The sequence below is a fragment of the Pyxicephalus adspersus genome, chromosome 4, assembly GCF_032062135.1.
Source record: "Pyxicephalus adspersus chromosome 4, UCB_Pads_2.0, whole genome shotgun sequence".
Classification (NCBI taxonomy): Eukaryota; Metazoa; Chordata; class Amphibia; order Anura; family Pyxicephalidae; genus Pyxicephalus; species Pyxicephalus adspersus.
This window is the reverse complement of record NC_092861.1, coordinates 33,263,777-33,279,591: the sequence shown is the minus strand read 5'-3', so window position 1 is coordinate 33,279,591 and position 15,815 is coordinate 33,263,777. Positions and strand designations below refer to the sequence as shown.

The following is a 15,815-nucleotide window of genomic DNA, read 5'->3' as shown; positions in this document are numbered from 1 at the left end:
CAATTTAGACTACAAAGACCATTACATGAGAATGGTATTTTGTAGTTTACAGAATATTTTGCTTGGAATGTAGATAACATTGTAGATAAAATAAATTTATATGTCATGCAGCCAAGCCATTGAAGTCTTGCTTGTTAATAAGAATAAAAAATACATTATTACCAGCCAAACTTGAATCCCATAGTGCTTTTTAAAATTGCATATTGGGTATTAGAGAGTTTTTATCCACGAAAGTGTTTTTTTGGTTGTACTGAATCAAATGTACACACATGAGCCATCTAATGTACACATGTAGTTTATTAGATTCTGTTGCAGATCTTGAGCAGTAACAGGATTACTGGGAAACATCGTCATGCTGCCAGTTGGAAGACTGCGTATCAAAGTCTTTCCTTGTTGCAGTTTCATTTTACAAAGTGTGTGCTGTTCTTGGTATTAGCTCGACAAATTACACATAAAACTAGGCAAATATAGCTGCTCTGACACATTTCACAGCTCTCTGTGTGCTGTATTCTTGCTCCAGAAATAATCTGGCGGTTCTGAGCTCTGATTAGTAAAAGCAGCACAGGATTCTCACCCAGGCCTGGGCTGGACTTTGCAAAAGTGCCCACGGCCCACTTTAGGGCAGTTATTGTATATGTTTTACCTTCAGTATTTCCAGACATTGTACATACTGTAACTAGGAGCATAAAAATTATATTATAAACATTACTAAAGCTTTTTCAGACTTAGATAGAATCTTTAGATCTTTGGAATCTATACCTATGTTATTGTACATTGCAGGTTGAGACTTCTTTATACAATTTTCAATGAAAAAAGCAATGTTGTAAATGTAATTTTAACACAATTACAATTTCCAAGATAATTCAGCACAAACCATTGGAGTGCATCATAGAACTGCTGTCCAAGGCTTTAGCTTATGTTGTCCACAAATTTATGGATACCCAGGGGTTCTGTCTAAATGAATCCATTCTAAAATTCCTGACTATTTTAAATGACCTTCTGAACAAGCAAATCTAAGCAGATGGTAAATTGCTAATTTATTCTGCATCCAGCAGAGTTACAATAAAAGTCATTTTTTGGTTTAACAATAGCTTGTTCTAATCTGAATGGATCCAGTCAGCCACTGAGTGGCAACCTGAAGTGTCGGTAGGGGTTTAATAAAGAGATGATTACATGCACCATAGATAGCTTTATACATTAGACAGGTAGATAGATACTTATAAAGGTAATATAATGCATATTATTTGCTTCATTAAACCTATTACTGTCAAACTAATATACTAACGTAGGACCATGTATTGGTGTAAAAGGCAGATATAACAAATGCACCTGAATGAATATAGAAAAATAGCCCTCTGTTTTCAGAAACAATAAAAAAATGTTTGCGTCACTTGGGGGTCATCCAATAAAATCCATTGTGGATTTATTTTCAGGGACAAATCATTTTAGCTTTTTATTCAAGAGTAATTGAAAAATTTAAAGTATGGTTGCTTTATTTTCTATGTTTTTTTTTTATTTAAAGGGCTCTCTATTTGCTCTCAGGGCCCATTTATACCAGATATGACTATCTGTGCTTTATCATACACTACTAGATTAGACATACAAAATCTTATTTATAAATATTGGCATGTGTGGTTTCCAATGGAGAGAACTGTGACTATGGAGAGAAAAACTGGCACTTTGACTTTTACTGATCATCAGTGGCATCACCTTGGCATCAACATTTATTTTGAGCAAAAATGTATGTTATGGTGGGTACTGGGGGTCTGGAGCACTTTCCCACTTCTTTGTCTTTGAAAGTTCAGTAGCAAGATTTTCCTAAAGTTAATAAAACAATTATTTGCTTCATGGTTGTAATACTACAGAACACTTATTATTCCCCTCCAACTATACATTAAAAATGTAAATTTAAATGTAATCGGGATATTTTTCTATTAGGCAGAGCTAAAAGAAACTAAAATATGATTTACCTACAAAACAGCCTTTTAACAGTGAAATAATATTTGTAGTTTGAGTTCACCTTCAAGTATGTAAAATGAAAATGTAAGTTAAGTAGATGTGGTACAAAACAGCCGATCTGACGTCTTCACAGTGCTGAGTACTATTGGATGTGCTTGCCATGTTAAAAGTATGATCTAATCTTTACAAATATTTAATAGAGCAAGACAAGATTCCATTAAGGAAAGAATAATTTTATACAGTCTGTCTCATTTGTAGTAACAACTTCATTAAACCAAAAAAAATTTGGTTATAACAAATATCTGCAGTTCCATAAATAGCGGATGAAACTTGTATGAATATGCTAGTGTTTATTTACAGGATGAAATATGAATGAGTTTCATCATAATCAATCAATCTTTGCAGCATTTATCACAGTTGTCTTTCAATTATTTCAAATGATTGCTAAATCATTCTTTTATTCAGAATCTTCCTTATGGGGCATCCTAAAACATAGAAAGAGTAAGGTTTTCAGCAAAGGCAGAAGGTCCTTGGTTAGGGTCTTCCTAAATAAAAATGGAGCTTTATTATTTGGGGGTCGAGGAGAGGAGACAGAGAGGGTGGTTGGTTTGAAGGAGAGCAAGGGAGCTATGCCAGGAGCAGCGGGTTGCTAGAGCCCAGAAGCAGTCATTATTATACTCCAAATCTCTGCAAAATGTGGATATACTGCAGTGAAAGGAATACAAAGGCAGCAGTGACAGCAGCAAAAGCAGAACCACTAGGTAGGGGGTAGATAATTTATTTTAAAGAAGCACTGTCATGGGCCAAGTGACAGTAACGGCTATCATCTAATAACATTATAATCACCTCTCCAAACTCCTTGGGACATTTTTCTGTGACTTCCTCTGTATATTATGTTGTACCTCTGGGTATGGGGGGCTTCCTCCTAGGATATACTACATGGGCCCATGCTTGAGTACTGTCACATACTTCTGAAGTTTAGACTTTCATTAGGAAGGGATAATACAGAGTTTAAAAATGGAGTGTGTCTAAATAGTGCTGAATATTAGGTATGATTTAAAGTGGTACAGTAAAACAGATTCACTTTTTTATATAGTGATAGACCCCCTCAGTGGCAGTCCCCTTCAGAGACAGATCAGACCACCAGTGCAGATCTTAGTGATACAGCTCTCAGTATCAGATCCCCAATATAGACCTCAGGGACAGACCCCTTAGTGATGGACTTCCACATCAGACCCCCGTTACAGACCTCAGCAACAGACCCTCAGATATCATTTCACCAATAGATAGGTAGACAGGAACAAATGTTCCTTTGCTTAACTGTGACATATGGACTTTATCTTAAATAGCAAGGTAACATTTTCTCTTAAATAGCAGAGGGTTCCCCCATCTAAAACAAATCTCAGAAAGTCTTGTTGATGATGGAATGCCAGGATCACTAAAAGCTACAACATTTTAAAGTATAACTACACCTAATAACTTTTGAGCCTCCATTTGGAACACAAAAAAATCTAAGAGAGAAATATTTAAAAAAATGTAATTTTGTACCAAAAAATGCTGCTGTTTACGTCTGTATCTCAAGCTACATGGTTATCTTTATTTCTACTAAAAAACATATAATAACAAAATGGAATTATGAATCCAGGGGCTTCAACTTGTTTTTCAACTTTAAATGTGGAAAATGTCAATTCCTTTGAACTGCAACACATCACTTACACATAGTATAAACCGATTGATTTATGCAATATTGTCATAGAAAATGAAGTGAGAGAATAAAGTTTGTGATGATGATTTGCTATAAAGAGTTTCTGATTTTGCATATTTCCTTCTTTCTTTCAATACAGTAATTGCTGGTAGTGAAGGGCTCCTATGTAAGGACACCCAAGGCCACTACAATGCTGTTGATTCTTTTTTGAATGTGTTTTGTCATGCCACTTGGCCAGTCTGTCTCTTTCAGGAACCTTCCCAGATCATCTAGTATCTAATAGTGTCTTCCATCATGAAAGGAAGCATTAGAAAGTATTCCTTAGCTCTAGTACAATATAGCAAACACTTGTGGCAGAGCATCCCTGGGGAAAAAATTAAACATACACATTTAAAAACCTTTTTTGGAAAAATATGATGATTAATAAAAATTACTGTTTTATATTTATGTCCAGATTAAATATTAAAAGTTCTGAGCTGAAACAACATTTTATCTCTTAGTTTGTATACTTACATTTGTTTTTTTACTTTCAGTGATAACAAAATGAGATGAAGTCAGATCACAAGATTTCTGCATGTTGAGGTGACGTGAAGATATGAGGCGCTTTACCAGAGAAAAAGAAAGCATCATGGGAGTTGACACATGCACCTCACCACAGGTCTTTGGGATGCGACAGCACCAAATCTCAGAGGAGCAGGAGGTTGATGATGATGCTATGGAAGAGAGCGGGCAGCCTCGATTCATCCCAATTCGCAGGCACTCTCGCTTTTACACCTCCATGAGAGCACGAAAACATCGGAGGGATAGAGGGACTAGTAGGGAGGGGATGGAAGTACAGACACAGGGTGCTGGTAAGTGAACAATTGATGTATGTCTTCATTAAGGTATAATTAAGGTATAATTCCTATTCTAGAAATATATTATTCAGATCAGTGATTGTAAAAGTTGCGTGTAAATTAAAGTGGCATATTGGTTTTTGCCACTGTGGGTCTGGAGGATCCTAACACAACTCTGGCAATTAATCTGAACCTGAAGATCAACCCTATAATACGTACTCCTAACTTAGCCTTAACCTACTCTTAAACTTATTTGAGATAATTATTCCTACTGTAACATCTAAATTTAGCCCTCTCCTTAAATCACTTAATCTGAGCCATAACCTAACCTTTACAGGCCAACTTCAGCCAGAACAACTGACAACTTTTTTTCTTGGTGACAAATATTCTCCGGTTTCTTATCCTGATTTCATTGGGCCTGGGAGTCAACAAAAAAATCTTCTCAATAGGAGTACTCAGATAAAAAAAAGACCTAAAAACATTTGTATCTCTTACCCACTCTATCCAAAACCAAAACTGAATCTCATCACCTTTTTACCTACTGCCTAACACTACAACAACTACAAAAAGCCTTATTTAAAAGTCTCAACCCTATTGATACTAAAATCTGAACATTCTAGGTTAACTTTTTTAACCTACCATTGTAGCATCATGACCTTTCCATCCCTGTATTATATTTAATCAATAAATAGTTAAAGCAATGTTTTTTCCAGCACCATTATCAGATACTCTGCCTTTTTACCAGTGGGCTTAAATCATTGTATTTAAAAAAACATTGGCTTAAAGTAGAACTAACCAGGTATACTCACCAGGTATGACCATGTTCTTTCTTCTCCTTTTTCTTGTTGTGATCTTCAGCCATCTTGATTGGCCAGTTAGGGTTGACGTAACTTCCGTGCTGGTGTGCGGGAGTTCATTTAGTCCCGACAACCCCTGAGTCCTGGGATGCACAGATCAGCGATTTTGACACTTCAAGCAGGTGACTAGGCAGGTAAAGATGCTTATTGCAGAAGGAACATTGCCTGTCCCCTTCTGCAATAAAACCCTACCTGGTTGCAATGTTTTGCAGTTAAGCTTTAGTTCTGCTTTAGGATGTCAGACTAGCTAAGCCATTTTTTAATAAGTGATTTGCAAAAATATCATACATGATTGCTACCTGCCTGAAAGCCATTTCGTAAAAAGAAAAATACCCCATTACTGCATATATTAGTTACTAAAATCAGAATAATGAAATAAAGCTATTCTCATACTATAATATTTCCTAGATTGTAAGCTTTTCGGGGCAGGGTCCCCTCCTCCTGTATTTGTCTGTCATTTGGAACCCCTATTTTATGTACAGCGCTGACTAATATGTTGGCACTATATAAATCTTGTTTATTAATAATAATAATATTAATATAATATTGTATTTTAAGTCCTTGTTGTAATGCCAGATTTCAACAGCAGGTGGCAAATAGTTCAGCCCCCTATAAAATGAGTGGAGCTCCTCCTTGCATTCTTGGGAACAATTTTAAACAATAATCATTTACTGGTATGTAATACATATATTTATACTGTAGCTCTAATATGTTCTCTGATTGTAATTGCTGAAAGGGATGCCTTTGGTAGCTTTGGAAAGAGATGGTTTATCTGCAACCATGAAAGAATCTCAGTCTTTATCTGTACACTTGCATAACAAGTAGATAGTTAACTGACAATACAGCACTGCAAACATTGTTATCAATCTATCTGTACTTTTACCAGCAAATATTAACTAATTTACATTTCCAGTGGTTTTGTATCAATTATTAACATGTTTTCACTGACTATTCTAAACCTTTGTATCCATGCGGATTTCATTTAGGTATAAGATTTAAATATAAATTGTGTCTATTCATACAGTATCAACATGATAATTTTCCTAATTGTAACTGCTTAATTATTGCCTACATGCTAGACTGACAATTGTTTCATTTTAGTTCCACTGCCATTGGCATTTGGTACAATTTACTAGTTTGCATTATTCACTTTGATCAGAGAATCTTTTGATTTCCAGTGAAAACCTATTCTGGTTTGTCTTCGATTTCTCAGCTCTTTGTATTATAGTTTTCCAATTTTTATTAAATAACAAAGAACTGACACAAAAGTACGTTTGCTAGTACCTATGGTGTACTGCAATGTTTTGGGGAATGTTGAGAACTGCCTTCCCCTATACATTACTCTTGGTGATTAAGGCCACACAGTGAATATGTATGTGAAAATTTGCATGATACATCACATGGAATTCGGGACCCTTGCACGCTAAAGTTATGTGAAGGCATCTAGAGATTGCAGTGCTTTAGCTTGTTTATTCACATTAGAAAAGATTATTCATACTGTCCTTTTTAACATGGAGGAACCCTTGAAATAATTTCAGGTCTTTAAGAAACCCATGCTATAATTATTATATCCAGTATATTAGTGTGGTGGTTAGTGGGAAGACATTCACAACCAGTGAGATGAATGTCACCCAGCAAACGGCAACATCTGCCAATTAGATGGATATAGTATGAACATTATGGAGCAGTAAATAGCTTTTGGTTTGGCACCAAATTGTGTATATACAAACAGGTAAGTATATGTAGTACAGTAATACATATATTTAGTATGTTTGTATTAAACATGGTTAAGCATTACCTAATATCTTTTTAGGATAACTTCAAAACAATATAACTTCAGTGCAATAAGTTATTAGTAAATTGGACAAAGGGTTGAAATGGTAAATTTATTTTATTTTAATGTATTTTTTTATATTAATGAAATTTTAATAAAACAATGAAAGAAAAAAACGATAAAAATGGGTTACAAAAATGATCTTACTACAATGCAGTCAAGTATTAAACAATGAAGGCCATATATAAATTACATACACAAACCAAAAAACTCTCATACTCAAAGAATGTTGTCTTATTAGTTGTAGTTATGAAAATTGAATTAGCTAGAAAATGGTTCACATCCCAAAAATATTACACTGCTGTTGTACATGCTTTTATGTTGTTGCAATGTAAGGCAAAATAGTGATTTACAAAAGGGTATAGAATAGTTGTAATCCAAGGGAGTTGAAAAAAGACAAGAAAAGACAAAGCATAGAAATGAGAATTTGACAGAAAGGGACATGGTGTGGAGTACAAGTCTTGTAGATAAGCAACAAAAAAAATCATATAATGTACATATACATCATAAATCATATAATGTATAAAAATATAAAAAAAACAGTATTTCAAAGACAACATCATTGAGGGGAAACTAAAGCTGAGTTTGGTCCCAGCAGGAACACATTTCCAGGCAATAGAAGCTTATTTTATACCCGATGTTGGAGCAGAATGTCTCTTATAGATACCTGACAGCCAATGGACTAACAATCAATAATTAATACGAGACTGGAATTTAGATTAGCAGACAATGAGAACATAAAGCTTTCAGAGAATTTTACCACATGAGCTTTTAAACCAGCTCTAATCATTGTAACTGCTTGACTTTATTGGAAATTTTCTAAGCTTTATGGTGCAATTACCTAGTAGCTGACATGAAAGGTGTTTAGGCTACAACTGAAATCTTATGAACTCTTTCATTAGTTTATTATTATGTATCCAAGAAATGTATACAATGACAATAGCTATTTTATAAACTAAAACACTTGAACATGATGAAAATGTTTATTTTATTAATCATGTTTGTTCCCCCTGTAAAACATTTTTGTTATTCTTATAAATAATATTGTCCTGTAGGATTGAAGCGGTCATAGTATCACACACTCCTAATGAGCTTTTGTTTCTGCATCCTGATATGAGAGTAGATTGAGGTAGGTAACTATTATCCGCAAACATTGAACAATCATTGTTAGGAGCAGTAGTGGCAGGACCTGGGAATGATGGAAGTCTTGTGGTGCTCCATATATATTAGGCTAGATTTGACTGAACCAATATGAGAAATACATTGATTAGTACTTGCTTTAGCTTTGACTCTGCATAGAGTTACAGATCCTGAAGAAATATACAAATAACGATGATATAAATAAATAAATGTTTTCCATACATGTTTTAGGTCAGCATGGTATATTAGAACTAAAGCCAGGGATTCAGTACATGAGCCAGGCAATTTGCATTTTAAAAATAGTTTAGGTTGTACAGATATGCACATAATCTATTACCTGGGACAAGGAAAGCCTTATACTGAAGAAATGTAATGAGATCTTGGGGGATGGATAGTTTGCATACTAGTTACACCCACAAGAGTCTACTTTGATATGTAAGATGACCTGAACGATCTAAATAACAGCTATGACCATTTTTTTCTGAATTTAACAAACTGGACATATTTTTATTGGTACAAATGTCAACATAATGCATATGAAAAATGTCAATTGGAATATGAGAAGGTGATTAAGTAACAGCGTTTTATGAAATATTTGTTTGTGACTACATGGTGATGTTACTAGGTGCGGCAACTCAGTGATTCATTCATTAACCGAAAAAAGTATTCTTCTTATGTCAGAACTGTGTGAAAGTATCTATAGAATGTGTGGTATACAACATTTGGATATCAATACATTCCCTCCTAAATGTTCAAGTGGTAAGATCATAAGATAGCATAAGGGTAACATGTGTCATTATCTTTCTTTATTTTTAAACTTTAATTTTTTTCTTACAAAAGGAAACACACAATCTAATTGAATTCTGAAGAGGACTGGCTTTCTTTTTCTTGTCATAGCAAGTTTAGAGATGGCTATTATGTAACTGTGATCACCACAGGCCACCTATTCAGTAACAAGTAAAAAGTGTTTATAACTCTGACACGCCCAATCTGCTCATTGGAATGCAGAGAAAGCTGAAGCAGCAGCAAAAAGACGTCTTTATTAGTGGACTAAAACAAAGTAAAAAGAGAACACATAACTAATTTCTTATGAAAACAGTTTAAGCTTTATCTATTGTCATCTCACCTCTTCTTGATTGCTTTCCTAATTTAGGGTTGCATCACAAAGTCAAAGACTCTGGACTAAGTAATGGTGGGGGAGTGGGGGAAACCTAATTTTCAAACAATATGTTTTTTTCCTTTCCACAAACTTAAATAACCATATTGGTAACGGGGGCAATAATTCAGGAGTTTTAGGAGAACCAGGAGAACCAAGAGAACATTTTTATCACCAAGCAAACTGGTCTCAACCTTTTTAGAGGTCAGGACAAGCATGCATTGGATATTGAGGTGGATTTGCGTTTTTGTGTGAAATTACAGGAAAATTACAGAAAAATATGAAAGGTAGAAAATAATGTGCAATACCTAGGGTATTCCACACTCAACTTGATAATTTTTTACCACACTAATAATCATGAAATATTTTGAATAATAGTAATGGAAGGCAAAGGCCCCAAAATGATTATTATTTTTTTTCCAAAAGGCCCTAAAATTATTTTATTCCTTTGCATTGAGAGTAAGTAATAGCAAAATAACCTTTTATATTAGGGATCATAGGAAAAATGATCCCTTACATTAGTGGACATTGTAGAAGTGCCTTCTGCCATTGGCAGTCAGTTTAACAAAGGCCTCTAGTGTTGGTGGTCAGTGAAGAAGTGTCCCTTTCCATTTGTGGACAGTGGAGAATTACCACCATATAATTCTAGTCAGTGTAGAAAAGAGTATTTATACTGGTGGTCAGTGAAGAAATATCCACTTACATTGGTGGTCCGTGGATAAATTACCTCTTACATTGGTGGTCAGTGAATAAATTACCCCTTACATTGGTGGTGAGTGGATGAGTACCTTCATATATTGCAAGTCAGTGGATAAATGACCCCTTACATTGAAGAAGTGATTCATTACATTGATGGTCAGTAGAGAAATGGCCCCCTATATTAATGGTAAGTGAATAAATGCTCTTTAATATTGGTAATCAGTAAAGAGATGCCTCCTTACATTGGTGGTCAGTGTAGTAACCCTACTAATGTCTAATCCTAATGTCTTATTTCATTGTTGGTCAGTAGAGATTTACTTTTTTACATTGGTGGTGAGTGGATACATTTCTGTTTACTGGTGGTTAGTAAGAAAGTACTTTGCATTGAGGATCAGTTTAATACAATGTTTGAAATGTTTCTTTTCAATATTGGCCAATTGAGAAGTTCTCCTTTACATTGGTGGGTGGTGGAAGTGGTTATAGTAGAGATCAATAGGAAAAGTGCCCTGTTATGTTAGTTGTCTCTTGCAGACAGCTCAAAAGACTATAAATGTCAGTGATGGCTTTACTGAAACATGTAAGTAAAAGCACCATGGGTTCTATGCCATTGACTGCTTTCTAAAAAATGGCAAAACATCAATTCACCAGTCCACAAGAAATTTTTAGCTGGCTAAAAACATTTGCTTTGGGAACCACATCATCTCATTTAAAGCTGGTTAGGAAAGGTAAAAGGTTTCAGATTCACAATGTCTGCCCAAAAGTTCTTAAAAATTGACACAAAAGAGTTACCTGTACTTCTAACCTTTGTCAATAAAACTTTATTTAAACATCAGCAATTCCAATATAGCTATAATAGTTTTTTGGATATATGTTTTTATTCACTATTTATATACCTGTGCTATACAAATCTTCTAGCAGATTCCCAGAGGGTATGCAGGCTTTTTATATTCGGTCATAAAGTATAACCCCCCACCCCCCCCCACCCCCCGTGTCATTTCCTTAAGGATTTTACTTTATAGACCAAGAAATATTAATGTATTCTTCTTTATTTGAAGTAGGTACTAACAGTCACACCTGTATTTGTAACGCCTTGATAAACCTTTTAGAACAAAACATTCTGTAGCAGAGATAAGATTGATAGGGATTTATTTTGTAAGTACACAATGGGCTTCCCGTCTGACTGCAGATATTATGCTGCCAGGTGTGTAGCAGAGTGTGCAAGCTCAAAGAATCTGGTCACCTACAAATTATATTTGTATATTTGTAGGCATAGGGAACAGCAAACTATCATTTACAGTAGCTATTATGAAGCTATATAGGGTTTAGGATTTATAATATCAGTACTAAAAAGCTATATTTTGTCCAGTTTTTTAACTTGTTTTTTTTTGTGTGTGTGTCCATACAGGTAGTCCCCGGGTTACATACGAGACAGGGACTGTAGGTTTGTTGTTAAGTTGAATTTGTATGTAAGTCGGAACAGGTACATCATTTTAATAAGCATAAACATATTTTTTTATACAGCATGGTGTCAGTTACTGTATAAAATCCTCACTATGAGCTAATCACAAACAAAGCAAAAAAAAACCTTATGGAGCTTAGACATTCATTAACTTTTCTGGCAAACTGTGCAAAAAGAAACAACTGCAGAGTTTGTCTTGGTCATTAAAAAGTTACAAGACATTGCAGAAGAGTTCAGTCTCAGCTATGTTTAGCAAAAGATTTCTTCTGCAAGTCATGGGAACCGCCCCTCTATCAAGCCTCTGTCCTGCACACAAATGAGCAGGGAAGCCTCGTTCAGAGTCGTCCATATATCAGATGTCCTTAACTCAGGGACTACCTGTAGATCAGTGTTTCTTATATAGAGTTTCTTGAGCGATAAGCAATTTGTGCATCCCAGGTCAGTTTAAGTGACACCAATGGTCTTTATGGCTATCTGTAAGGGTGGCAGCCTTCCCACTGGCCAGTAATATAAAAGGCATTCTTCGTAATGATTACCACATTAATGTTCAGTGAAATGTGGTTAAAGTAATTAGAGAAGGAGTTCCATGAGAAAGTTATTTAAAGGGTTTCTCTGTGTTTAAAAGGTTGAGAAAGTCTGGTATTAAAAGTGTTAGGTCTCCCATAAGATGTGGTGATGTTATTCAACATTACAGTATTCATAGGGTAAGTCACTAGGATCTCTTTTGTATCCATGTTTTAAAACCCCAATAGTGCTTACCACATGGTTTTTAGATGGGTATTACAATCTAGCTTGAATAAATTGCTAATTCTTAGTTTTTAGAATATGTAGGTTTTTGATACATTTTTGTTTTCTGATGTACCGTATTTTCCGGCGTACAAGACGACTTTTTAACCCCGAAAAATCTATGACAAAGTCGGGGGTCGTCTTGTACGCCGGGTACCAGTACTTACCTGCAGCGTCCGGTGTCCTCGCGAGTCCCCTCTCTGGTCTGGCGTTCGTCCGGACGATGGACGACACCGACTGTACACACGGCAGATTTTCGCCCGATAATTGGCCGATGCCGATTATCGGGCCATAAAAATCTGATGTGTGTACGTAGCTTAAGTTATGGTGGGGGAGTGGGGGAAACCTAATTTTTAAACAATATGTTTTTTTCCTTTCCACAAACTTAAATAACCATATTGGTAACGGGGGCAATAATTCAGGAGTCCTAGGAGAACCAGGAGAACCAAGAGAACATTTTTATCACCAAGCAAACTGGCCTCAACCTTTTGAGAGGTCAGGACAAGCATGCATTGGATATTGAGGTGGATTTGCGTTTTTGTGTGAAATTACAGGTTAAGCTGTTAGTATATTATGAAAAGGTGGAAAATGATGAAAGGTAGAAAATAATGTGCAATACCTAGGGTATTCCACACTCAACTTGATAATTTTTTAACACACTAATAATCATGAAATAATTTAAATAATAGTAATGGAAGGCAAAGGCCCCAAAATTATTTTTTTTTTTCCAAAAGTCCCTAAAATTTTTTTTTCCTTTGCATTGAGAGTAAATAAGAGCAAAATAACCTTTTATATTATGGATCAGAGGTAAAATGACATTAGTGGACATTGTAGAAGTGCCTTCTGTCATCGGCAGTCAGTTTAACAAAGGCCTCTAGTGTTGGTGGTCAGTGAAGAAGTGTCCCTTTCCATTTGTGGACAGTGGAGAATTACTACCATATATTTCTAGTCAGTGTAGAAAAGAGTATTTATACTGGTGGTCAGTGAAGAAATATCCACTTACATTGGTGGTCGGTGGATAAATTACCTCTTACATTGGTGGTCAGTGGATAAATTACCCCTTACATTGGTGGTCAGTGGATGAGTACCTTCATATATTGCAAGTCAGTGGATAAATGACCCCTTTCATTGATAAGTAAGTGAATAAATAAATGAATATTGGTAATCAGTAAAGAGATGCCTCCTTATATTGGTGGTCAGTGTAGTAACCCTACTAATGTCTAACCCTAATGTCTTATTTCATTGTTGGTCAGTAAAGATTTACTTTTTTACATTGGTGGTAAGTGGATACATTTCTGTTTACTGGTGGTTAGTAAGAAAGTACTTTGCATTGAGGATCAGTTAAATACAAAGTTTGAAATGTTTCTTTGCAATATTGGCCAATTGAGAAGTTCTCCTTTACATTGGTGGGTGGTGGAAGTGGTTATAGTAGAGATCAATAAGAAAAGTGCCCTGTTATGTTAGTTGTCTCTTGCAGACAGCTCAAAAGACCATGAATGTCAGTGATGGCTTTACTGAGACATGATAAAAGCACCATGGGCTCTATGCCATTGACTGTTTTCTAAAAAATGGCAAAACATCAATTCACCAGTCCACAAGAAATTTTTAGTTGGCTAAAAACATTTGCTTTGGGAACCACATCATCTCATTTAAAACTTGTTAGGAAAGGTATAAGGTTTCAGATTCACAATGTCTGCCCAAAAGTTCTTAAAAATTGACACAAAAGAGTTACCTGTACTTCTAACCATTGTCAATAAAACTTTATTTAAACATCAGCAATTCCAATATAGCAATAATAGTTTTTTGGATATATGTTTTTATTCACTATTTATATACCTGTGCTATACAAATCTTCTAGCAGATTCCTAGAAGGTATGCAGGCTCTTTATATTCGGTCATATAGTATACCCCCCCATGTCATTTCTTTAAGGATTTTACTTTAAATGACCAAGAAATATTAATGTATTCTTCTTTATTTGAAGAAGGTACTAACAGTCACACCTGTATTTGTAACGCCTTGATAAACCTTTTAGAACAAAACATTCTGTAGCAGAGATAAGATTGATAGGGATTTATTTTGTAAGTACACAATGGGCTTCCCGTCTGACTGCAGATATTATGCTGCCAGGTGTGTAGCAGAGTGTGCAAGCTCAAAGAATCTGGTCACCTACAAATTATATTTGTATATTTGTAGGCATAGGGAACAGCAAACTATCATTTACAGTAACTATTATGAAGCTATATTGGATTTAGGATTTATAATATCAGTACTAAAAAGCTATATTTTGTCCAGTTTTTTAACTTGTTTTTTTTTGTGTGTGTGTCCATACAGGTAGTCCCCGGGTTACATACGAGACAGGGACTGTAGGTTTGTTGTTAAGTTGAATTTGTATGTAAGTCGGAACAGGTACATCATTTTAATAAGCATAAACATATTTTTTTATACAGCATGGTGTCAGTTACTGTATAAAATCCTCACTATGAGCTAATCACAAACAAAGCAAAAAAAAACCTTATGGAGCTTAGACATTCATTAACTTTTCTGGCAAACTGTGCAAAAAGAAACAACTGCAGAGTTTGTCTTGGTCATTAAAAAGTTACAAGACATTGCAGAAGAGTTCAGTCTCAGCTATGTTTAGCAAAAGATTTCTTCTGCAAGTCATGGGAACCGCCCCTCTATCAAGCCTCTGTCCTGCACACAAATGAGCAGGGAAGCCTCGTTCAGAGTCGTCCATATATCAGATGTCCTTAACTCAGGGACTACCTGTAGATCAGTGTTTCTTATATAGAGTTTCTTGAGCGATAAGCAATTTGTGCATCCCAGGTCAGTTTAAGTGACACCAATGGTCTTTATGGCTATCTGTAAGGGTGGCAGCCTTCCCACTGGCCAGTAATATAAAAGGCATTCTTCGTAATGATTACCACATTAATGTTCAGTGAAATGTGGTTAAAGTAATTAGAGAAGGAGTTCCATGAGAAAGTTATTTAAAGGGTTTCTCTGTGTTTAAAAGGTTGAGAAAGTCTGGTATTAAAAGTGTTAGGTCTCCCATAAGATGTGGTGATGTTATTCAACATTACAGTATTCATAGGGTAAGTCACTAGGATCTCTTTTGTATCCATGTTTTAAAACCCCAATAGTGCTTACCACATGGTTTTTAGATGGGTATTACAATCTAGCTTGAATAAATTGCTAATTCTTAGTTTTTAGAATATGTAGGTTTTTGATACATTTTTGTTTTCTGATGTACCGTATTTTCCGGCGTACAAGACGACTTTTTAACCCCGAAAAATCTATGACAAAGTCGGGGGTCGTCTTGTACGCCGGGTACCAGTACTTACCTGCAGCGTCCGGTGTCCTCGCGAGTCCCCTCTCTGGTCTGGCGT

At 35.4% G+C, this 15,815-nt stretch overlaps 1 protein-coding gene across 1 annotated transcript in view; it reads left to right on the top strand.

The window, feature by feature from the left end:
* Positions 1 to 15,815, top strand: part of NGEF (neuronal guanine nucleotide exchange factor) — a 102,098-nt gene that overhangs the window by 14,545 nt on the left and 71,738 nt on the right. The window contains exon 2 of the mRNA XM_072407781.1: positions 4,198 to 4,515. Coding sequence (XP_072263882.1) covers positions 4,260 to 4,515 — 256 coding nt within the window. The 5' untranslated portion in view covers positions 4,198 to 4,259. The remainder of the gene's footprint in view (positions 1 to 4,197; positions 4,516 to 15,815) is intronic.